At 41.5% G+C, this 25000-nt stretch overlaps 1 protein-coding gene across 1 annotated transcript in view; it reads left to right on the top strand.

The window, feature by feature from the left end:
- Positions 1-25000, top strand: part of LOC310792015 (NLR family CARD domain-containing protein 3-like) — a gene marked incomplete at both ends in the record, with an annotated part of 87486 nt that overhangs the window by 55569 nt on the left and 6917 nt on the right. The window contains 2 exon segments of the mRNA XM_083653697.1: positions 13970-14204; positions 19270-19282. Of these exon segments, the coding sequence (XP_083509823.1) occupies positions 13970-14204; positions 19270-19282 (248 nt within the window).

Below are 25000 nucleotides of genomic sequence, written 5' to 3'. Positions count from 1 at the left end.
CACCTTTCACGGTATGAATGTGGGCGTGTGTAACAGCTCACCTTTAGATGTGTAGAAAACATAATTTATGATTAGATCCTGTCGGCGTGTCAGGAGATATAAATAATCAGTTGAATAGGCTGCTGTGGAACAGATCCTTGCGCTCTCGGATTACGCATTTGACAAACTTAACAAACTGTGTGGCAAGACAACATAAATGAACAATGTTTAGTGATTGTAGAGATATCAGACTGTGCACCGTGACCTGCAGAAAACTGCGAACCACACCTGGTATTTAGACCAGCAGAGTGGAAAGTCTTCACTAGGTCGTTTTCCAGAAAACAGGCAGAATATGTTAATTGAAGTGTTCTATCTATAATCCTTCCCTTTGTCCACACAGCTCCCCTGAAAACAGCTAGGCTAAATAACATAAGGCATATGTTTAAGCTATTTATTTTTATTTTTTATTGAAAAGTTAAGTAGACTATAGCCTACATTATATTAACTCTATAATAAATTAGACTCACGTGCATGGGGCCAACACCTATAAACACAATCAACTTCCTACAGTTTTAGGCCTATAGGCTACATATTATCAGATGAAATTAATTAGAATAAACACTCTGAAAATAAATAAAAAAATAATCATATTGCGACTGCATGGTGCATATAGATTGGCAGCCAACATCCGCATGTTTCCAATTCCTCTCTTCAATTCTTGATGGATTTAATTTGTTTAAATTGCCATAATCTCGAGATTGAGGCTAACTAACACAATACGCTATTTCTTACCTTTTTCTTCCATAAAAGCAAATGTTATTCCCATGTTGTTGTGAGGTGACGAGAGGCGCACTGTGCATCTGCACTTCCTAATTGCAAATTCATTCATTCATCACGTAGCCTATAGGCTAGCCTACACATCACAAAATAATATTCGCTTATTTAATAGATGGAGATGTGTGAACATTTAATTCTAGCCTATTTCAATAGGCATATATCAAAATTGTGCTGGTGATGGGCAGATGCAGGCTTTCATCTCGCTGTGCACCGTGTGTTGGACATCAAAGGAGTTATAGTTTATATAGGCTAACACTTAATGCCAACACTCCTTTCATCAATTGATATGCGGGCCTATAGAGTGGCATAATCGAAGGCCCAAAATCGAATTAAATTAAAACTAACTAATTTAAAATGAACAATGCTTGCTGGCTCACGTGCCGACTCAAATCCAAGTGTCTCTCCAACTTGCAATGCGCGAAAAAGCAGTGAAAACCCATGCGTAATACGAACATACATAACAAAGTGCCGACCCATCAAATAAGCTAATGTAGACATGGCTGTCTGACCCGTGCCCCCTGAAACGATGGAGGATTCAACCTTTCAAATATGAATTTTAAATAGGCTATAGGCCTACTGATAATCATATAGCCTAGGCTACTGTAAATATGGCTGGCAGCTATAAATAAAAAAGGTAGGTTAGTTTTTGTGTGTGCCTTATTTAGCCTATTTTATGTTTAAGAGAAATATAGCCATTGTTAACGAGATGTCCATTATTTCAAAATGCCGTGATGTCTGCATCAAATAGCCTGACATTGCAGAAACAACACACAACTTGATTTAAAAATGAAAATTAGTTTGTTCTGATTTTATTACAAATATTCCAACACTTTATTTTAACTTCTGTGTTGACATATTAACAGTAGGTTATATTCATCTGAGAAAGGTTTGTCGGCAGTGGTCATATACTCATCTCAACAAGCCATGCGCTTGGCCTGCAGTGAGCATTGTCGCGTTTTGATCTGCTGGTTATAAGCGTGGTTGACACAGCCGAATTTAACGCGGCGGCAATCCGGAAATTAGGCTATAGGCAACAAAATAAATTGATTAAGAATTGAGGAGCAGAGGCCTATTCATATTACACAGGCATGACAACCCGATCTCCAAAAAAATTGTAAAATAGCAACGTTTGTGGACAAACGTTGCTATAGTCGGCAGGCAGCTCCACACATAGGTGCGCAGCAAGATGAAAGCCTGTATCTGCCCGTCAGCACAATTTTGATATAGGCCTCTATTGAATGGCTAGAATTCGTCATATAGATATAGCTCACTTTGCAACATGGGAATATTTGCTTTTATGGAAGAAAAATGTAAGTAACCCGAAAGCACTTGGTGTTTGAGACCACATGTGATCATAGCCTACTTACCATTCCTTAAGTGGCAAATCAACTCCTCTCCTTAATAACGGCAATAAGAATAATTTATGCTGTATGCATGGGCGGCGGATGCGTTTGGACACACCTGAATCCAAATGTCTTCATATTGCACAACGCATGGCCCGACGTTTGCATTTGGTTGTACAAGATCATCTGTGAATGATCAATCTCAAGATTATGGCAATTTAAGTTAAATACACATGGCATTGCATCAATATACAGTAGTTGCAACACTTCAGAAACTCAGGATATAGCCTACCACTGACTGAGTCGGAGAATGGGATATGTACAGTATGTAGGCTACACTGTGGGCGGTGCTCTCCTAACTTGTTTTGATTTTTCAGTTTGTTGGCAGCCTGGAGGTGGGGGTGGCTTCCCTGGGTGTCTGGGGCTGGCAAAGGGGCTCTTAGCCTGGGTATGGTGGCTGGCCTGGGTCTCTTTAGGCACAGTCATAGACTTTTAGCCTCTCTGGTCTTAAGACATGTTAACTTGTGCCCCTGGGAATCCAAATAGACCAGCGAGGCTAAGCACTCACTCAGTGCGCTCTTAGCCTGTCTGGTCTTTGGAGATATTGCTCCAGGGGCAATGATACATTTCAATTGTATTCTCGTTACAGTATTTCAACTTTATTCACGAAATTTCGACTTTAATCTCAACATTTCGACTTTATTCTTGAAAAAAAAACTTGATCCTCTGATTTTTTTTTCTTCTGCCTGGTGCTTAAATTTCGACTTTATTCTCAACATTTCGACTTTATTCTTGAAATGGAAACTATTTTTTTCCCCTCCTGTCATTGGAAAAAAAAATCCCTCTTTAATTTTTATTTTTCATCATGCATGGCCCTAAAACTCCATCGTAGTCACAATCAATTTGATGTAGTTTTTATTCAATCAGAAATACATATTATCTAATAAAATAGTCACACTGTAAAAAAAAAAAAAAAAGTCCGTGGCAGCCGACATCTAAATAAAGGCTATTTCTCACCAATGTCTGTGATCCACAGCTGATTTTAGGATGTATCCAACGTTCACAATCACATTCCTGTATCTGAATGCAGCAGGCTCGTGTTTGCTGCTATAGCGAAATTATATGAAGTGACATAAAAAAACGAGTTGAAACGTTTATTTCAAGCTGCAGGAATGCAGGAAACTCGGAGAAATATGGACTTGAAAATCAATTTCGGAGTGGGGGGGTTTCGGAGTGGGGGGGTTAAATCAATTTCAATTTCGGAGTGGGGGGGTTTCGGAATGGGGGTGTTTCTGAGTGGGGGTGTGTCGGAATGGTGGTGTTTCGGAATGGAAGGCGGTCCCCGTCTTTTGGATATGTCATTACGCACAGCCTTGCCATGCCAGAACATCAAATTCTGCTGCTAAAATTGGGTATTAGCAGATAATTCAGTGAGGCAATCAACTATAACTCACTGAGAAACGTTTATCACATCGCAAAGAGGGAAACGAATTGAGAAAACTTGTTCGACAATGGACATAGGCTATTCACCTTCACCTATCCCATAACCTAGAGGGTCGTTGGCACCACAGACGATCTATCAATAAGCTCTCTCCATCCCTCTCTGTCCTCGGCACGAGTGAGTCCACTCTATTACGCATGGAGAGAATTACAGCATATTCCATGCCTCGCGCACACACAGCGATTGCGAGACGGGAATCTGATTTGTTTGTTTGATGTAACGCCCAGGCATTGCCTGGCCACAACTGTGAATAATTCTGGTGCTTAAGACTGCCCAAATCTCATTTGCGGGGGCACAGATGATTTGGCGTGGCTCTAATTTGCACCTGCGGCATGTGCTGTGAATGTTTTCGCATCCCCGCCGAGAATTGCATCCCCACCATATTTCGGGACTGTTTTAACTTAGAAAACAGAGAGGTCACGTCTACCCAGACAATTATATCACTTTTAAACAGTTACATTTCTGTATAAATCATTATGCTCCCATGAGGTGGGGACAGCATTTAGCTGCTGCCGGGCAGGGGTGCAAAACTCGGCATAACACCTAGACACTTGCGCAAGGCGGTCTGCTATCATTAAGGCATGAATGAAATGGATTAATGAAGGGGATGGTTAATCGGACATTGACTAGGGGAAGTAGCCTTCATTATTGAAAATAGTCTGAGACATGATGAAAATAGACACCTACACAGATCTTTGCGTATTACATTAGAAAGATGTACTACAATAAAAAAGAACATCATAAAAGCATTGTTAAAAAAAAACACAAACAACAACAGTAGAGTACAGTACTGTAGAGTACAGTACAGTACAGTACAGTGCAGTAGAGTACAGTACAGTACAAGAGAGTAGAGTACAGTAAAGTACAGTGCAGTCCCACCAATTGCAGCTGAATGGTGCGTGGAGAAAATAGCCTATCACTAAATCACCAGTGTAAAAAGGTTACATAAACGTCTCCAAAGCAAACTAAGGTGCTGTGTGCGCAACGGAGCTGAGGCTGACGTTGGGTTGGACATTGTCATACACGCCAGAATAGCCTACTACATCGATCTAAGCAATTTAATGCGATAGCCTACACACAAATGTAATTCATATCTAGGCTACTCTTTACTTTACTTTACTTTACTTTACTTTACTTTATTGTCATTTAGCAGACACTTTTATCCAAAGCGACGTACAACAGATAAAATACATCACACAATAAAACATAGCAGAACAATGAAAATAGATTAAAACAGACAATATGGGATCATGATAAAAAATATGCATAGATAAAAGATGATCAAGAGTGCAGATTATTACAGTGTATAAAACAATTTAGGAGTCAAAGAGATGCAGTAGAGCGACAGGTAGGAAAGTGGATAGTAAAATTTAGATGTGTTTTTAGTTTTCTTTTCAATATGGGCAGAGATGTGGCCGTTCTAGCCGCGGGGGGGAGCTCATTCCACCAAATCGGGGCGAGATCTGAAAAAAGATCTCCCTCCCGCGCAGGGAGGGAGGGGCGAGACGTCCTGCACTAGTGGAGGAGCGGAGGGAGCGGTAGGAGGTTTGGAAACTGACCAGTGGCTGTAGATATGGGGGGGCTGTTTGATGGACTGCTTTGTAGGCTAAAACCAGGGTCTTGAATTTGATACGAGCCAGAATGGGAAGCCAATGTAGATCGCGTAGGAGGGGGGTGACATGGGAAAATTGATTTTGATTGAAAACCAGACGGGCTGCAGCATTTTGAATGAGTTGAAGTGGTTGGATGGCAGAGGCAGGAAGACCGGCAAGCAGAACGTTACAGTAGTCAAGGCGGGAAATGACAAGGGATTGAACCAGTTGTGATGCTTCTATGGTGAGAAATGGACGGATTTTTCAGATATTTTAGAGGGCAAACCGGCAGGAATGTGCAGTGGCAGCAATGAAAGGGGAGAAGGATAGTTGATTATCGAGTATGACTCCGAGGTTCTTGGCTGTTAGGGAGGGTGATACGATGGAGTTGTTGATGGTGATAGAGAGGTCGGTCAGAGGGGAGTCTTTGGCAGGGAGAAAGAGAAGTTCAGTTTTATCTAAGTTCAGTTTTAGGTGGTGAGCAGCATCCAGGCCATAATGTCTTTCAGACAGGCAGAGATGCGTGATTCAATTAGAGTGTCAGAGGGGGGGAGGAAAGGTAAAGTTGGGTGTCGTCAGCATAGGAGTGATAGGAGAAACCGTGGGATGAGATTACGTGACCAAGTGATACTCCTGAATTTTGCAGCTGCAATGTGTTGCTTTTGGCCTGTATGATGTGATTGAAATCTTCATATTCTTTCCAGCATTAGTCCTGTATGAAATAGGCTACTCTGCTGCCAATATGTGACCACAAAATAGGCTAAATTAAATCTATGCCCGCACAGTGTCAATTAAGTTCAGTAGGCTTTTTAAATTTATTATCATGATTTCTTTATTGGTATTATATTCCATCAATGCGACCAAACACATCATGAGTGATAAGAGATCATTATTCATTGAGCCTACGTTTCTAAATCTATGATCTAAATAGGCGTACAGATTTTGTAAATTTAGAGTGAGATTACACATTACTTCTACTCGCAAAAAAGACATGCGGGTTTTATTTAGTTTAAAGCTGCATGCTGTAGGCTCGTGGAGGCAGAAAGAAACCGCTGTTCAAAGAAATCAAATGACTCATGTGAATAAAAGCGTTAACGTTAGACAGTCCTTCACTAACAGACTAATATCCAACACGGATTTTGATTCTGACATACAGTAAAGCTCCGCTATAATCAATACATTTTGATGTGCGCTTTGAATGAATGAGGAAATAGGCATGTCTGGCGCTGTAAAAGCTGGAGCTGTCCATATTGCATTGTGATTGGCTAGTTGTTACAAACCACGCCTCTTTCGTGGACACGAGCTCCTGTGTACGAGCATTTTCACGTGCACGAGCTCAGAGCTGGATAGGGAAATCCTAAATTGACAGACCCAGCTGATAACCACCTCCGTGGTATCGTTGAGCTCAAATACAATTGTCTGTTTAAGTCAAACCAGATCAAGGGGACAGATCCTGGATCTGTTTATCTCCATTCGTGGTACAGGCCTCTGATATGAGATCGCTGTAACATTATGATGACAACCAACCCGACTGTAAATAGAGAGAGAGGATGCAACGTCACCACCGAGACAGGTGTCCAACAAAATTCACCATCTGGTCCCCCCCCCCCCCCCCCCCCCCCAAACCAGGAATGTTGTGATCCATGTCTTGCTCTGTATGTCATTCTCAGAGTTGGGGTCCGTTACTCAAAAAAGTAATGTATTACACATTACACATTACTTTCAAAAAAAGTAATGCCTTACTTTACTTGATTACTCCCTGGAGAAAGTAATTCGTTACACTACTCGTTACATTACTTTTGCGTTACTCCGTAAAATCGCCTGAGATGCATTGTCACATTATTTGCCAGTTAACAATACAACATTAAACCTTACATAGGCTATGCCCATATATTAGCACAAATCTCTATCGTAATAAGGTAGGTTGCAAAACCTTTCCTGTCTGATGGTGGCTGTCCGTTCTCTGCCATCTGTATTTTGCTGGCGATTTCATTCTACTGTTGAAACTGGCAACATTTCCTCTACCATGTACGAGGCAACATCATCTCTGATTTTGATGTTACCTGGTGAAAAGCAAGCTTGGGGTCGAGGTAATGTGCGTATCTCCACCCCTCGAAAGTTGTTTTGTAGAGGACGACAAGGCGGGTGCTACTGCGCGTTTTCTGGCAATCTTATTACGGAGCATACCGCACTGTGCCCAGTTCACTAGAACACGTATTTGCGAGGGGTATTTACAGACCCCACCGCTGTATGTGGGTTTCTCTTATGGTTTACATTTCATTTTGTCCAATATTCAAATATTCCAGAATTGCATGTTGTGTTAAAATAAATATTATTTCTATCTAACACTTTTTAGCCTGATTTAATTGTAAATGTTATGCAAAGGCTTCTGGGAAATTTAACCTGTGGAAGAGGAAAGTGGGCGGAGTTCCCAGCATGCCCTGGGGTAGTGTGTTTTGTGTTTTTGGGTCAATTGTTTGTTTGTCAATGTGTTTTGGAGGTTAAAATGATTTCTTGTTCTATATGCATGATGTTAGTTATCTGCTAAGTTATGTGTCGACTAATAGTGCTGTTCTGCATGCTAATACAAAGTTGAAATATTGGCACCATGGTTGATTCTGTTGTGCAGTTAAGTGACCCGTCTGATGGGACACAGGATCTGCTATTTATTGAGGGTGGGGTGTTGACGAGTGGGCGTCGCTGTTGTGGCAGGAGGTCGGACACGAGTGCGGAAGGCGGATTGTTTGAACGCAGAAAGAGAATTCTAGAATTTGTAGCCTATTTGAAACAGTGGATTTAGGATAGGATGGCGAAGAAGAAGAGTAAAGTTTGTTGCGCAAATGAAGGAGTGGTTGGCGGAGAGGAAATAGTATCGGAGTCAGAAGTAGTGGAGTATGAAATGGAAAGTGAAGAGGATTTGAAAGGAGTTGAGAGGAAGAAAAGGAAGAAGGAGTGTGAAGTAAGAGCCTACAGTTCAGATGAGGAAGGTGGGGTGAAGAAAAACTTCATTGTTGGAATAGTGACTGCGGAAAAGGTGGATGGTGTTTTTAAAGATCCACATGAAATAGGCAGGTATATTGGCAGAAGAATTGGTGATGTGCGATCGATAAAGGTAACTAGGAGTGGTATGGTTGTAGTTGAATGTGTGTCAGAAAAGCAGAGGGAGGAAGCTCTAAAAATTGATAGGGTCGGCGAGAATATGAGTACCAATGTGCTTGTGGATAGCTTCCCGCTCGGGGACAAAACATGGAAGAAAGGTGTGGTAAGTGGTGTGCCAGTGGATTTGGACGTTCAAGATTTTCTCAAGGTTGAAGGTGTAAAGGAGGGAAGGAGATTGATGAGATTCCGTGAAGGGAAAAAGGAGTATAGTGAATCTGTGTGCTTGACATTTGATTGTGAATTACCAGAGAGAATATACTGTGATTATGTGTGTTATAAGGTAAGACTGTTTGAAAGAGCTCCCTTGAGGTGTTACTGTTGTCAAGAATATGGGCATGTGGCTGCTGTATGTCAAAAAAAAAGAAAGTGTGGCAGATGTGGAAAGGAGAAATGCAGTGAAGAGAGGTGCATTGAGAAAGAACAAGCTAAGTGCTTACATTGTGAGGGAAATCACTATGCAGGGTCTGTGGAGTGTCCAAGGAGAAAGAAAGAAAAGGAAGTGAATAGGATAAGAGAAACTAGGGGAATGTCGTATGTGGAAGCTGTTAAGAGATGGGGGTGGGAGAGAAATGAAGAGAGGAATAGGATGGTGGTACAGAAGGAACCAGAGAAGAAAAAGAAGGAAATGGATCGAGCTGACATTCTATGTGTAGAAAAGAGGAAATTTTTGGCTTTCATTGCGATGGTGGTCAACTGTGCTGTTGATGTGACGGGGAAGACGGAGAGAATTGAGATGGTGCTGGACGCTGCCAGGAGGTTTTTGGACGTGGTGGATGTAACTGGGAAAGATCTAGACAATATACTGAGGGAAGCCTTTGATAAAACCCAGACGAGTGAGTCTGGGTGATGAAGAATGGACAATATTATGTTTTGGAGTATTTTGGGTGGACGTAGTTTTGTTTTTCACACTGAAGAGAATATTTTTGTAACTTCTAAAATCCAGAAGGTGGCGGTAATGCACAGAAGATGTTTGCCAACCGCCATAAAACACTAGAAGAAGAAGAAGAAGAAGAAGGATCTGCTATTACAGCGAGGATCTTTTCTCTCTACACTTATCTTGCTAGTACGCAAGTAACGAGTTCAGTGTTTGATTAGTAACTGTAATGTGATTACTGCACTTAGGCACAGTAGTGCCTTACACTACTTGTTACAGACAAAAGTAATGTGATTCGTGAAAATGGCAAATAAAAACTTATTAGCCCAGTGCAATAGGTGTTTGTGTGTTTACAAACACCATCGCACAGTAAACTGTTTCAAAGCCTTCTGAATGTAACGTAGATGGCTGAGGGAATAGAAGATCATCCACTTTTCTTCAGGCAAAGAAGCTGGTAAAACGTTCCTCTGTGGCCGTCGCTTTATTCAAGTACAGTTCAATCATGAGAGACTCGTAGGAAGTTTTAACAAGCTTTATTGAACAAATAACCAGTTTAAGTGTGGCGTATGGCTCCATTATATGATGACGCTCCTCTTGAGATGAGAGAGGGGGGGCGTCAGTGACGTATAGGATAGATAATCCCCCAATAGGGATTTCTACAGGAGCCATGACGTTGGTGGTGATCAGGGGAGGTGGTGGGGCGAGACAACTGCTCCAGTGATAATGAACAGCAGCTGAGGATGATGGCACAAATGTGAGTAATGACGTAGTAGCAAGGGCTCTATATACCACCACCACCGCTTAGGTGATTGGCTCAGCAGATCAGGAGAAACAGATGTCCTTAGCTGATTGGATATTGGGAATTAGAGAAGTGGCAAGTGTGATGTCACTAGTGATGTCACTCGAGCAATTGTGATGTCACCAGTGATGTCACTCGAGCAATTGTGATGTCATCAGTGATGTCACTCAAGCAATTGTGATGTCATCAGTGATGTCACTAAGGAGTTACACACCCTGAATGACGAGGGGCATGTACGCATGGGGTGCTCTAAACTATGCTGTAGAGGTTAGTCTTCCATGATTGAAATTCAGTCAAAGACCACACTTCAATCATGAGAGACTCGTAGGAAGTTTTAACAAGCTTTATTGAACAAATAACCAGTTTAAGTGTGGCGTATGGCTCCATGATATGATGACGCTCCTCTTGAGATGAGAGAGGGGTGGCATCAGTGACGTATAGGATAGATAATCCCCCAAAATAAATGAAAGTTAGAATGGGATAATATAACAAAAGGGGGGTTATGAAGCTCGCCGGGGGTATGCAAATTGTCAGGACGTGGGTTGACAGGGGTTTATGCAAATACCGGGATAAGGTTGATCAAATCGTCAGGACATGGGCTGACTTGACAAGACATGCGCTGACCGAGGTTTAAGCATAATGCAGGGATACTGGGTCATGAAAATTGTCAGGACATGCAGGGATAATGGGTTGAGCAAATTGTCAGGACATGGGCTGACTTGTCAGGATGTGGGCTGATTGAGGTTTATGCAAATGCCGGAATGATGGGTTATGCAGATAGTCAGGACATGGGCTGACTTGTCAGGATGTGGGCTGACTGAAGTTTAAGCAGGATGCAGGGATAATGGGTTGAGCAAGTTGTCAGGACGTGGGCTGACTTGTCAGGACGTGGGCTGACTGAGGTTAAGCAATGGCAAGGACGCTTATGGGGTTATATGCAAATTGCCCGGGCATAGGCACCAAACGGGGATTGGGAGAGAAGACCACCACCAACGAAATGCATTAATACTTCCTACCAATCATCTTTGGGCTGATAATATAGCAGCTTGCTCTGGATGGATGTAGGACGCATATGCTGATGAAGACAGCAGCCCAGTTGTTGAAGGGAGGACCTCCCCGAAAGAAAAAAGGTCAGCGATGACCTGCATTTTTAAGGTCAGCAATGACCAAGGTCGCAACAACCTGCCTGAGCATAGCCAGCAATGGCTTAAAGATGCAATATTTAACATTTAGCATTATTATTATATTATAGCATAAAAATGTCTAAAAACGAGTAGACATATGTTATATCTATTCTTTAGTTATGCACTTACTTTATCCCAAATTGTATGAGGCAAAGATTGGCTTGATATTTTTCTCATAGTTTTCCTATCTATCTGTTCTATTCCTAATATATGCACACTCTGATTTGTGCATTTTGACATTTGGAATATTAAAGGTGGGCTGACCATTGTTAATAAGTACGTTTTCCCCTTCGATTTGACTTTAAGTTCCGTGTTGTATGTCTATTATGGGCCTTTTTCATTTGTATTGACAGTCGTGTACTGTCACTTTGGGAGAGTTGCACCCGCACCTTCGGCTGAGCTGTTGTACGGTGGATTCAGTTCAGTTGAGGCAGAGACTGGCTGTGGAGACGCACGGTTTTCGTGCCATGTCCTTTTTGATTAGTTTTGACGTCCAGCAGGAGGGGGAGCAGTGAATGTGACCTGTGACTCTTGTGGATGTGGAATGGAAGTTGTTCGTGTTTTTCCGGCCTTGCAGTGGACTCTGGAGTGGATGATTGGAGACTGTCGACTGGACACGTGTACGCCATGACTAGCAGCTGAGTGGTATAGTTGCTGTAACACAAATGTTTTCAAAAGTGCTCGAAATCCATATATTATATAATATAAATAACGCGGAGCATTTGAGCGAATCGCTTTTTGTCGATGATGTCATCGCAGAGCGCCCGGTGTTACCTTGGATCTCCGGTGAATTCTAGACTATTTTCTTACTTTTTCAAGTCACAACACTGTCAGTTTTTAGTTATTGGTCGTTTTTAACTATATCTTTTGACTGGATGAATGATTTTAGTCATCGGAGGTCTCGATCTTATTGGTTCACCTTAGTTACGTTAGAGAAAGAGACCTCGCGGACATCTTGTATCTCCTGAACTCCATTGGAAAGAAATGGTGAGTTTTAACAAACCGTTCATTTAGTGTTTTGCCCGTTTCAATTACCGAGTCCGTTTGTTTTGTAGAGGAGGGAGACTCTAGTATAATCCGGCTTGGGTAGAAGCCTTGTGAACGATGAACCTGGATGAATCCAAAGCTTTGAAACCAACTCAGCATCACACAGAAACAAGCTGAGCTAACATTAGCAACCGCGCGCCTTGCAGCCCTCGAGCAAATTCCGTTTGGGGAAACGGTGATTTCAGCTTTATTCAGCATTTTGACCTGTTGTAATTAGAGAGTCTGTTTTCGGAGAGGAGGAGACGTCTGCGGGTATCGGCTCCCGGTAAAACCTTGTGAACAATGGACACTGAGAGAATTATAATCTCATAAAATGGCTCGCATAATTCCACCCTACTGCACGATGCCATGACGCGCGGTCTTCTGTTATTGTTTTTGAGATTGAGACCCCTAGCGGCAGAAAATTACATACTGCACGTTTTAAAGGGACGGCAGTGAATATGGTGCTTGGGCGTTGGACACTTTGGACGACTATTGGGCCTTTGGACAGCCGTGGTTAAAAGGTCAGCAATGACCAGCATGTTTATGGTCAGCAATGATCAAAAATGGAGAGAATGCACACCATAAAATCTCAGCGAGGTGCCGGTGACGGACAATAATCTATAAAAAGAATAGAAACCGCACACTCTGGCTCCGATGCAATGAATTTAATAGACAACGTTTCGGCCTGGTGGCCTTTGTCAAGTCATGTACAAACAAGGTGTACCTTGTTTGTACATGACTTGACAAAGGCCACCAGGCCGAAACGTTGTCTATTAAATTCATTGCATCGGAGCCAGAGTGTGCGGTTTCTATTCTTTTTATGGTCAGCAATGACCCAGGTCGCAACGACCTGCATGAGCTTCAAGGGACGACAGTGAATAAGATGTCATGGTTGGGGCTTGGGCATTGGACAGCTGTTGGGGCTTTGAACAGCAACGGATAAGAGGTCAGACCATGACTATGATGATGATGATGATGACAACGATGATGTTTTGAGCTTAGCCGCCAATGCTGTATGGGTCTGGAGTGGCCGCATTGATCAGATGATGAGCGTTGATGAGCTGAAACAAACAATATGATACATGGACTGAATTGCTAGCAGGAGAGACAGACAAGATCCGCCCAATGCAATGCACTTTCATTAAAAGCAAAGCACGGTGGATCAGCGGTGAGCGCTGCTGCCTCACGCGGAAGGTTGTGGGTTCGAACCCCGGTCCGTCCCAGGTCCCCACTGTGAGGAGCCTGCATGGCTGCGCGATATTGTTGCAATATATCTGATTTTGCGATATGAAGAAAAGAGAGAAAATAATAATGCAAGCATTTTTCACCAAAATACTTATAGCTCATTAAGCCTTGCTCCTTTTACCTGCATGGGTGAATTAATAGCAGCATTTGGCTACAGCCAGAGTGAATGGCAGAAGTTAGGTTTAATTGCCGACTTGTGGTTCTAGGATGTCAATGCACTTGCTGATGTGCTATTTGCGACCCTGTTAGTTTATGGTTGCCCTTGTTGAACGGCACAATTTATCACGTGACTCATCAGCAACGGCATTTTGCAAGAGGTATTGAGATTCTGAATGCATTAAAATCATGAAACGATACGGTTTAGGGCAGTGATGACGTCAGGCAGCTACAGTACTGTACGTGACATCCTTCTGCTGTTGCTGCTCAGCTGGACACAGGCGATGGGGAATTCTGGGCGATTGACGGGGCCCGGTGTTGCCTGGAGATCGATGGATGATCCCTGGTGCGGTAATGCCCCCAACACTGGCCACACGCTGGACGGCCGGTGTGATCGAGCCGATTTGCTGGTGGATGCTAATGTGGAAGTGCTCTGGATTCTGCACGCTGGACTGACGATGGGCCGCTGGAAGCCATGGAGCCTCAGTGAAGAAGATAATGCGCTGGTGCAAGCTTGACAAAATGGGGCCGCTCGAACTTTGTCTTGAGACTGATGTTGACTTGATGATGGACAGGCTGAAGGGGGAACGCTCTGCACGGAAGCGAGGCCTACGCGGGAGCTGATGAAGGCTGTTTGCTTGAGCCTATTTACTCCGTAAGCGAGACAACTGCTCCAGTGATAATGAACAGCAGCTGAGGATGATGGCACAAATGTGAGTAATGACGTAGTAGCAAGGGCTCTATATACCACCACCACCGCTTAGGTGATTGGCTCAGCAGATCAGGAGAGACAGATGTCCTTAGCTGATTGGATATTGGGAATTAGAGAAGTGGCAAGTGTGATGTCACTAGTGATGTCACTCGAGCAATTGTGATGTCACCAGTGATGTCACTCGAGCAATTGTGATGTCATCAGTGATGTCACTCAAGCAATTGTGATGTCATCAGTGATGTCACTAAGGAGTTACACACCCTGAATGATGAGGGGCATGTACGCATGGGGTGCTCTAAACTATGCTGTAGAGGTTAGTCTTCCATGATTGAAATTCAGTCAAAGACCACACTAACATGTAGTTTTTACACGCTGTGCATCATCCTATCTGCTGTCCCAAAACATCCCGTGTGTGCTTTTCAGGGAGACGTTGATCCTGAGGTCCCATCTCCTTTTGTACCTGGCTTGCTCCAAACACAACTGCCTCACTGATTCATTTTATTTTTTCAGGCATGCCACTTCCTCTTTCAATTTGTTGATTTCCTCTTTATTTTCTTTCACAACTTGTGCATTGGCTTCCATCCGACTTTCAACTCTTTTGAGGTGGTCATCTTGCTTGTCGAATCTCAGAGCTTGGATTGCATTGAATATTTATCCATTAGTAATATAACCTGACAGTGACTGCTTCTGTTGGTCCTTTTTAGCCTTTTTGTAACTTTGCAGATTTTGCAGAGTATGCTCATGTTGTATTTATCAAATTCTTCCTCCATCTCTTCAAGTTTGTCTTCCTGACACGCCTCTCTGAGTGCTGACAGGTTGTAGTCATGTTCTTGTAGCCCAGCAGAAGCAGCTTGTTTACCATCAGCCATCTCGGTCATGTTTGCAGTGAAGACCAAATTCAAGATGGAACTCGACAAAGCTCAAACTTTGGTGTTCAGTGTGATTTACCACACTTTCAGTATGATTCTTGGTCCAGATCTTATGCTATCTGTTATGTGAACGAGCAACTGTAACTTGTCCCAATTTCCCCCCGGGGATCATTAAAGTCTTTCTGATTCTGATTCTGATTCTGATTCTGATTGATTGATGATTGATTTTTATTTGTGGATATAGAGAAGACAATTTACAAAATCCAAAGGATAACATGTAAAAGTGAGAACACTTATTTCCAACATGCATGGTCCCTGCTGTTGAAGGACAGAACATACACAACATAACATAATAATAATAATAATGAACTTCCTGCCCTACATTTCTTCTCTCTAATCCCAATCAGCAGCAATTTCAGAAAAACAAATCAAAAACAAAAACACCAATAGTATCATGAATCAAAAACACTATTTTGCTGGCAGTAAAACCTGTCCTGCATACTGGTCACTTTGCTCCAAAGCTGATCCCGTTCCACAGTAAGGTCCCAGTATAGAAAAAGGAGCTTCGAGCTGCTACTCGTGGTACCTTGCATGAATGAATGAATGAATGAATGAATGAATGAATGAATGAATGAATGAAAAAAATGTATTGGTCACCACCACCACCAAGCATACACTTAGGTCATAACCAAAGGTTAGGGGCAGAAGCAAACGCTTGTGTAAAGCCCCCCCTTTTCTTACAATTAAAATAGGAAAATCATCATGATCAGACATTTTGGACATTGTCCTTACTTGCCATCAAATAAACAACAAAGGATTTCAAGGAAAAATATCCTAATACAAGAAACAAAAAAAAAAGCCAAAAAAAGTAAATAGACAATACAACAGTCAAAAACCAGTGGGTAGCAAATAACAAAACAAACACAATCCATACATGCATATTCATACATTTTATAATCATCGTATTATTATTATATTATATATATTATATTATATATATTATTATATATATATAATATACATATATTACATATATTATATATATTATTCTATAATCATCGTTTTATTATTATTATTATTATTATTATTATTATTATTATTATTATTATTATTATTATTATTATACATATACCTATATATATATATATATATATACTCATATATACACACTTTTTCATTATTATTTTTCTTTTTGTCCCCTACATCATTCAGTTACCAAGGAACTAAACTGTAATTTTCCATCATCATCTCTTTATACCTTTTTTTAAAGACCAACACATTCTTACTGGATTTTAATCCTTCCGGCAAAGCGTTCCACAACTTCACACCACAGACAGATATGCACCTGCTTTTCATAGCTGTGTTACAGAAGGGTATTTTCCAATTTTGTTCGCCTCTGAGGGCATAACCCCCCTCTCTTTCTTTGAACATTATCTGTATGTTGGACGGGAGCACTCCCTTTCTGGCTTTATACACAATCAAAGCTGTTTTTTGATCCACCAAGTCCATGAATTTTAATGTTTTTGACTTTATAAATAATAAGTTAGTGTGATCATAGAATCCAACATTATTCACTATTCGTATTGCTCTTTTCTGTACTGTACAAACTGACTGTAGTGTGGTTTTGCAAGCATTACCCCAGATCTCAACACAGTAAGTTAAATAAGGTAAAATCAACGTGGAATAAAGAGTGTTCATGGATCTGTAGTTAAGGAAGTGTCTGACTTTGTTCAAAACCCAGATGTTTCTGGAGATTTTAGATCTTACTTTGTTCGCTTGGGATTTCCAACTGAATTTATGGTCTATTACTACCCCCAGAAAAGTATTTTCGTATACTCTTTCTAAATCAACCCCCTCCTATCCTTAAACCTACCTGAGTTATTAAATGTGTTTTGCGATTTCCAAAAATCATAAACTTAGTTTTATTTAAATTCAAAGATAACTTATCATCGAACCACATTTTAAGTTTTTCTAGTTCTACTGTCACCTTTTCCATTAACCTCTGTAAACAGACATCTGAGTAGAAAATATTGGTGTCATCAGCAAAAATTACATATTTCAAAATATCGGACACATTACAAATATCATTTATATACATAATAAATAATTTTGGCCCAACTATAGAACCCTGTGGTACTCCACACATAATGTCAGCAGGTTTGGACATGGTATCTGCCACCTGCACAAACTGACTCCTGTACCTGATGTAACTCTTCAGCCATTCCAGTCCCACCCCTCTGATTCCAAACCTTTCCATTTTCTCCAACAGAATGTTATGATCTAAGGTGTCGAATGCCTTCTTCAGGTCTATGAAAATCCCCACAGCAAACTTCTTATTATCTACTGCACTTGAAAGTTCTTCCATGAGCTCCATCAAGGCCATCGAGGTTGATCTACTTTCTCTGAACCCATATTGACAATCAATTAATAATTTGTGTTTATCTATAAAGCAGTCCAGTCTGGCAACAAAAAGCTTTTCAAGAATCTTTGAAAATTGAGATAAAAGTGAAACCGGTCTATAATTGGTATATCATTTTTTATTACCAGCCTTGAACAATGGTATTACTTTCGCTATTTTCATTTTTTCAGGAAAGCAGCCCAACTGAAAAGATAAATTACAAATATGGGTTAGAGGCACTACAATGACCGCTATTACTTCCTTAACTAGAGACATGTCTATCCCATTCCAATCTGTGGATTTTTTGTTTTTAAATTTATTAACAAGTTCAATAATCTCTTTTTCATCAACTTTTTTCAGGAATATTGTTGCAGAATTTCTGTTACTATAGAATTGCGCTGCACTGCCCTCTACTGGCGGTGTTATCAACTCCGCCAGTTTTGGGCCCACTGAAACAAAGAATTTATTAAAAAATTCAGCTACTTCATTCATATCACTGACAACTTTTCCATTGTCAATAAAATGACTGGGGTAGCTAGTGCTGGTGGTTTTGTTTGTGATGATTTTATTTAGTATATCCCATGTTCCCTTGATGTTATTTTTATTAATTTCTAATTTATTATCATAAAACTCCTTTTTACTTTTTCTAATGATATCTATTAATTTGTTTTTGTATCTTTTATATTTGGTTTCTTTGTCTTTACATCTATATTTAATAAATTCTCTGTACATACTGTTCTTTTTCTTGCAAGCGTTCAGTATACCCCTGGTAAGCCAAGGCTTATCACTATTCTTGTTTTTGCTTTTACTTTGCCTGACTGGACAGCTTTTATTGTATTGTGCTACACACTACAATACGCACTACGCACACTAGCCCTGGTGTTGTGACCATGCTGGGTATGGACCATTACTATCTAGGAGCCCAGATACATGCGGGCAGTACCATTAATGATGTTATACGTATGGTTTAGCTTTAGCTGTTCAATCCTATAAGCTCAACAGGCAACATGCCCACCTTCTTGAATTCATTACCTCCTACATGCGTCCTAGGAGGAGCATTCAGTAGATAATGAATGATGTTATTTTCCATAACCTGCAACCTCTTCTGTAATCTCATTATCAGGCCACTGTACCAGGTAGAACAGGCAAAATGGCACTGTATCAGTGCTGTTACAAGGAGTTTTTTAATAGTAATATCAAACTGACTTGTTCTGCAATACAGAAACTTGAGTTTACTGGCACCTTTTGATAATAATAATAATAATAATAATAATAATAATAATAATAATAATAATAATAATAATAATAATAATAAAAGTAACAGACCTAGGACGTATTCAAATAAAAACAATTAATCAGAACCTGCAAAAGTAGTACTCCTCACTCCGCCATCTTGCCAAACCCCCGCCCCCCCCCCCCCCCACCGCAATGCATTGTCCTGTCTTGTCTAAGCTAAAATGCAAATTAAGTAGAGTCACATGATCAAATGTTTAATTTCCTCTTTAATGTTTCCATCATCAAAGAGAATCTGCTGATCTGATTTTGTTTCTTCCTCCAGTGTGGACCATGATGCAGTGCAGTGGTTGAAACCAGGTTTGAGGAAATGTAAGTATTTATTTAGTTTGATTCATGAAAACAAAGTAACACAATCAACTATTTTGTAACACTTTACAAGAAGCATTAGTTAGTAAACTAATCATTAACTAATAGTTAGTTAATGAGTAGCTAAGGAATAATTTGTCATTAGTCAATCACTAGTTAATCATAGTTAATGAGTAGGTAGTCATTAGTTAATGATTAGTATCTAAGTTCCTGAGTAGAGTAGTTCATCAATACTTAATGATTCTAAATGTCAGCTCGTGAATATAGTAGTTAATCATTAGTTACTGATTAGTCGGTCAGTTCCATGAGTAGAGTAGTTAATCGTTCGTTAATGATTAATAAATGTCAGTGCGTGAATATATTAGTTAATCATTAGTTAATCATTATTTAAGGTCACATTGTGAGTATAGTAGTTAATCATTAGTTCATGATTAGTTGTTAGTTCCTTAGTAGATTTATTACTCATTAGTTAATGGTTAGTCAATGGTCAGTTTGTGAGTATATAGTTAATTGTTAGTTACTCATTACTTAATTATTACCTGTCCATTAGTTACTCTTTTTGTGTACCCTATTGTAAAGTGGTGCATCATACTCAGTAGTTTATGAATACTGAATCATTACTTAATTATTACCTGTCCATTAGTTACTCTTTTTGTGTACCCTATTGAAAAGTGGGGCATCATACTCTGTAGTTTATGAGTACTGAATCATTACCTGTCCATTTGTTACTCTTTTTGCACCCTAATATAAAGTGAAAGATATCCTTATCAAATAAACACTCCCTCCAGGTGAGATTCAAACCCTGAACCCCAAGATTGTTAAATTGTAAGTCTGGTTCTCTACCATCTGAGCTAACCAGCCTGTTATTTGGTAGAGCCATACTAGGGGTCTGTAGAGTCCGAGACTAAGTATTATGTTCTATCCACATACTACTTTCTGTTCAAGTACTTATAGTTTTTTAGATATATTCCACCCAAATACTACCTTCTCTCCAAATACTTAGTTTTAAAGGTATATTCCATCCAAATACTACTTCATGTCCAAGTACTTAGGTATGTTTCATCCAAATACTACTTATGTCTAAGTACTTGTAAGTACTTGGACAGAAAGTAGTATTTAAGGATTGGAATCGATCCTGTGGCATTTGGATCGATTTTTTAATTATTAACTCATTGAGTGCCAAGGACGTCGATCGACGTCAAAGTAAATAGTGACGTAGAGTGCCAATGACGTCGATCGACGTCAAATGCGTTTTTTGACGGTGGGACGTGGATCAAAGCCTCCTGCATCTCCTGTACAAATATTGTAGCTATTGAAGGTGTATAACCTATTTTACGGACTCATTAGGTGGCGACAGTGCTCTCCAGATTAGAGAAAGGTCCGGAAAACAGCAGGAAAAAGCCCTGTGATGAAAGAGAAACCGCTCATGCTGCAGCCAGAGCCATATAGATTGCTCTGGCTGGAGTTAACGTTGGCTGCGAACAGCAGTCAATCCGCGCCCACAACTGAGCCTCTCTGTCTCTGCTGTATAGTTTCTCCACACGATTAGCAGCCAGAAAAGCAGCACCCGACGCCGAAGGGCCAAACCATTCTCAGCAGTCCGGTTTGGCTTTTCCATGTCGCGCTGGGAGCCAGCGCACAAAAACGGAGCACTCCGAAAATAGACGCTGGGTGCGTGAGGCTGTGTGTTAGTGTGGGGAGGAGTTTGCAGCTGAGGGGGGGTGGGGCACGCAGGGCACCACACAACTACACCACGTCACTACATCAGAAAATATTAGCTTCAGACTCAGTGAATGTGCTTGAAATGCTTCATTTCACAAAAGGCGGAATAACTCAGCTTCTAATTTGAAACGCCTGTTTTTGCTCAAAACAACCTATCTTCTCCGGCTCATAACTAAAGAACGGAAAATGGTATCAATAAACTTTTTTTTGCTGATGATACAATAGAGTCTCCTCGTTCTTTGTGCGTGTTCGGTGTTTACATAGTAATATCACACAATATTCTGTGGGCCTCGAGAAATCACTGAAAACGCTCTGAAACTCTGGCACTGGGAGCGTCCGTTCTCCAAAAGTGGCTGGCACTCAATGAGTTAAAAAAAAAAAAAAAAAAAAAAAATTGGGGGACTAGGTTTGGGTGGAATTCGTTCCTCCTCGCCCCCTTGCACCTCCATTGCACAGCCGACTAACGTGAGGTGGAGCTTCATATAGTCTCTAGTTTTCTGGCTGGGCACGGGCCTTTGTGCCAACAAAACTATTTTAAACATGGGAAATTCACACCGGCATGCGCCGGGGACAGCAGTGTTGGAGAGGAGACACATTGAAATAAAGAGTTCATTGAGGAGAACACGTTGTCTTTTGTATTTTCTGCCATAGGCATTCATTTTGCAAAAAAAAAAATTGAAAATTGAAAATTTTCTAAGTATTAATATGATCGATAATCGATAATTGATCGTTCATTTTCACCGATTATCGATTTTGGAAAATTTTCAAAATGAACATCCCTAGTAAACACCGAACACGCCCAAAGAACGATGATACTCTCTTGTATCATCAGCAAAAAAAAGTTTATTGATATCATTTTCCGTTCTTTAGTTATCAGCAGGAGAAGATAGGTTGGTTTCAACAAAAACAGATGTTTCAAACTAGAAGCTGAGATAATGAGCCTTTTGTGAAATGAAGCATTTCAAGCACATCACTGACTCTGAAGCTAATATTTTCTGATGTAGTGACACCTCAAAAATAATTTCCTTCAATAAAACAGCGGAAAACAAAGGAATTTTGATGGCAAAATAATATTTTTTATCTGCAACCAGCAGCGCTGGCCCCTGCGTGCGCAGACCCTAGACCTTCTTGCTGGTCTTGATTTACTGCTGGTGGGCGCCATCAGGTATTCCAGCTTGTGTTTGCCAATCTGTCCATCGAGCCTGCTGTCTGGGTGGGTGTTGTGTGGTGCCCTGCGTGCCCCACCCCCCTCGGCTGCAGGCTCCTCCTCCGTGGGAGTGTCTCTGGTTGCTCTGCTCGGGTCTCTGCTGCCTGCGTCAGGCGATGGATCTTTGCATGCTGGAGCTGGCAGAAACTCACCCCACACTAACACACAGCCTGCATGCCGTTGCTGGCAGAGACTCATCCCCACACTGACACACAGCCTGCATGCTGGAGCTTGGAGAAACTCACGCCTGGTGCAGCGCACGGGCCCCCACGAGCCCTCCGCCGTTTTTGTGCGCCCTCCCAGCGCGACACCGAAAAGCGAAAGGTTTGGCTTTTCGCCAGGGTTTGGCTTTTCGGTGTCGGGTGCTGCTTTTCTGGCGGCTGATCGTGTGGAGGGACTGTCGCAGCGGAGACGGAGGGGCTCAGTTGTGGGAGCGGATTGGCTGCTGTTCGCAGCTAACGTTGGCTCCAGCCAGAGCAATCTGTGCCGCTCTGGCTCCAGCATGCATCGGTTTCCCTTTCATCACGGTTTCTTTGCTGTTTTTCCTTGCCTTTCTCTAATCTGGAGAGCGCTGTCACCACCTAATGGGTCCGTAAAATCGCTTATACACCTTCAACATCCCCCATATTTTTACAGGAGATGCATCAGGCTTTGATCCACGTCCCACTGTCAAAAAACGCAATTGACGACTTTAGTCGTCATTGGCACTCTACGTTACTATTTGAATTGACGACTTTAGTCGTCATTGGCACTCAATGAGTTAAGCATGATTTTTTCAGTTTACCCACGATTTTTTCTGTTTCAAAAGTGGGGAGGACAGAATCAAGGTTTTGAAAAGTGGGGGGGACTTGTCCCCCCTGTCCCCAGTGGAAAATTCGCCCCTGCTAATTTATAAATGCTTTGTAAGGCATAGATAGTCCTCACTTTAAATGATGTCACACAAAATTCTTAACTAACAACTACTAACTACCTTAATTACATGGGGTGTGTCTAGCTTGTCAAACCAGGGAGCTAAATAACGCTCCAAAGTAAAGTTAGGCTCAATTTTAACAAGGGAAAACAGGCAGGGCCATTTTCAAATGGGTCCCTTGACCTCTCATAAATGAGAATGGGTTTTATAGGTATCCTTTGAGTCTCCTCTTTACATATAACGTAGCATTTTTCAAAGCCTTGGCTGTACACAAGAAAGCTGCACACTGCTCCTGGCCTGCCCCCTAGAGGCAATATTCTTTCCCCATGATGGCGAAGGCTAGGCGAAGGCATGACCTGCCCCTCTCTGCCTCTGATTGGGTAGGTGCACTGGTGAAAGTGGGCCGGAACCGTCCGGTGCGCAGTTCCGGTAAGACTTTCGGTGCCTGAACGCCGTTGGGGGAAGACATCCAGCTGCCTGTCAATCAAAATCCGATTGTTGCAGAGTGCAGTCGATCCATAATTTCCAACAAGGAAATGCATGGCTGACGTTATGTCATTACTAATAAACAACAGTCTCTCTCATAAATTGCTTCTAAATTGTTCCTGTTTTAGACCTGGCTGTCAGTGGTTTTTAATCCGTGCTGTGTGTGTAGGCTGATTTGCGCTTCCAGCATGCAGCTCCTGAATGCCGCTGCTGCTGCCTGCACTGGGCTGTGTCAAGTCTAGTCTCGCTTGCGGCTTGCCTCCGCTCCGCAAACAAAAACAATTCCACCAGGATTGCGCGAGTGTAGTTCCCAAGCAAGCAAGCAAGCAAGCAAGCAGAAACGGTAATATTTCCAACCACTGAGAGGCAGGCAGGCAGCGATGTGCCGCAAGGCATGGGTTTACTTTGTGGCAATTGTGGGGCGAGTAGCTAACAGCAGCTAGCAGGAGGACGAGGCGCAGTGAAGTGATGGAGTGATACACACACAGTGAACTGAGTGAAGTGCCAGCGCTGTTGTGTTAACATGAAATGTACGGCGGTAGGCAACTCTTGTCCAATCAAATTACTCGGCCGGAACTAACTGTTGTATAAAGGTGCGTTTGATTTATTGTTCCCGGACATTTTGCGACCAAATGCACCTACTTTATTAATGCAATTTGCACAGGGCAGCGGGCAAGGATGGATAATAAACGAGCCCAACATGTTTCGCCATTGTTTTCAGAACAAAGGAGCAGAAATGCAACGAACACTAACTCAAATGTTTAAGAGGAAGGAGAGAGAGAAAGAAGCAGATAAAGTGGTGAAAGTTAGAAGAAAAGAGCAAATTGAGGGCCAGAGGGAAGAGGCAGAGCCTCTGCAAAATGAAAACAAAAGATGCAAATACAGGTGATGATGCTAATTTAGACCAGAGAATGGACATGAAGTTAGCTTACTAGCAAACTATAGACAATGGCTTACTCAGAACACAGTCTGTGTGCATACAGTACAACATTTTGTATGTATCCTACACATTGTAGGATACATTTTGAGATATTTTATTTTACTAATAATCTGTTCATTAATTTATCTGCCCACTGTTCTGACAATTCAAAGACAGACTGTTTGACTGTTGATGAATTTAGTTGTAAATGTTAATCTAATTTAATTCAAACAGTTGAGGGCCAGAGAGAGGAAGAGGAGACTCAACAAGAAGCCGAGTGTCAAGTGTTTCTAATTTCGACACCATACAGGCATTAAAAATTGGATGTGTGTGTTCAGGGATGCATGGGGGTGGGAGGAGAACAATATGAAACGGTGAAGGTTGGGGTAGTAGCCTATAGTTCCTGCAAGAAATTCAAACCACTTTCACCCCTGGGTAGGTGTCAAACTTTCATCCAATCAAATTCACATTTGGCTA

This window comes from Poromitra crassiceps, assembly GCF_964638095.1.
Source record: "Poromitra crassiceps genome assembly, chromosome: 17".
In the NCBI taxonomy this organism is placed as follows: domain Eukaryota; kingdom Metazoa; phylum Chordata; class Actinopteri; order Beryciformes; family Melamphaidae; genus Poromitra; species Poromitra crassiceps.
Note: the sequence above shows the minus strand (reverse complement) of the source record. Positions and strands in the feature narration are given on the sequence as shown.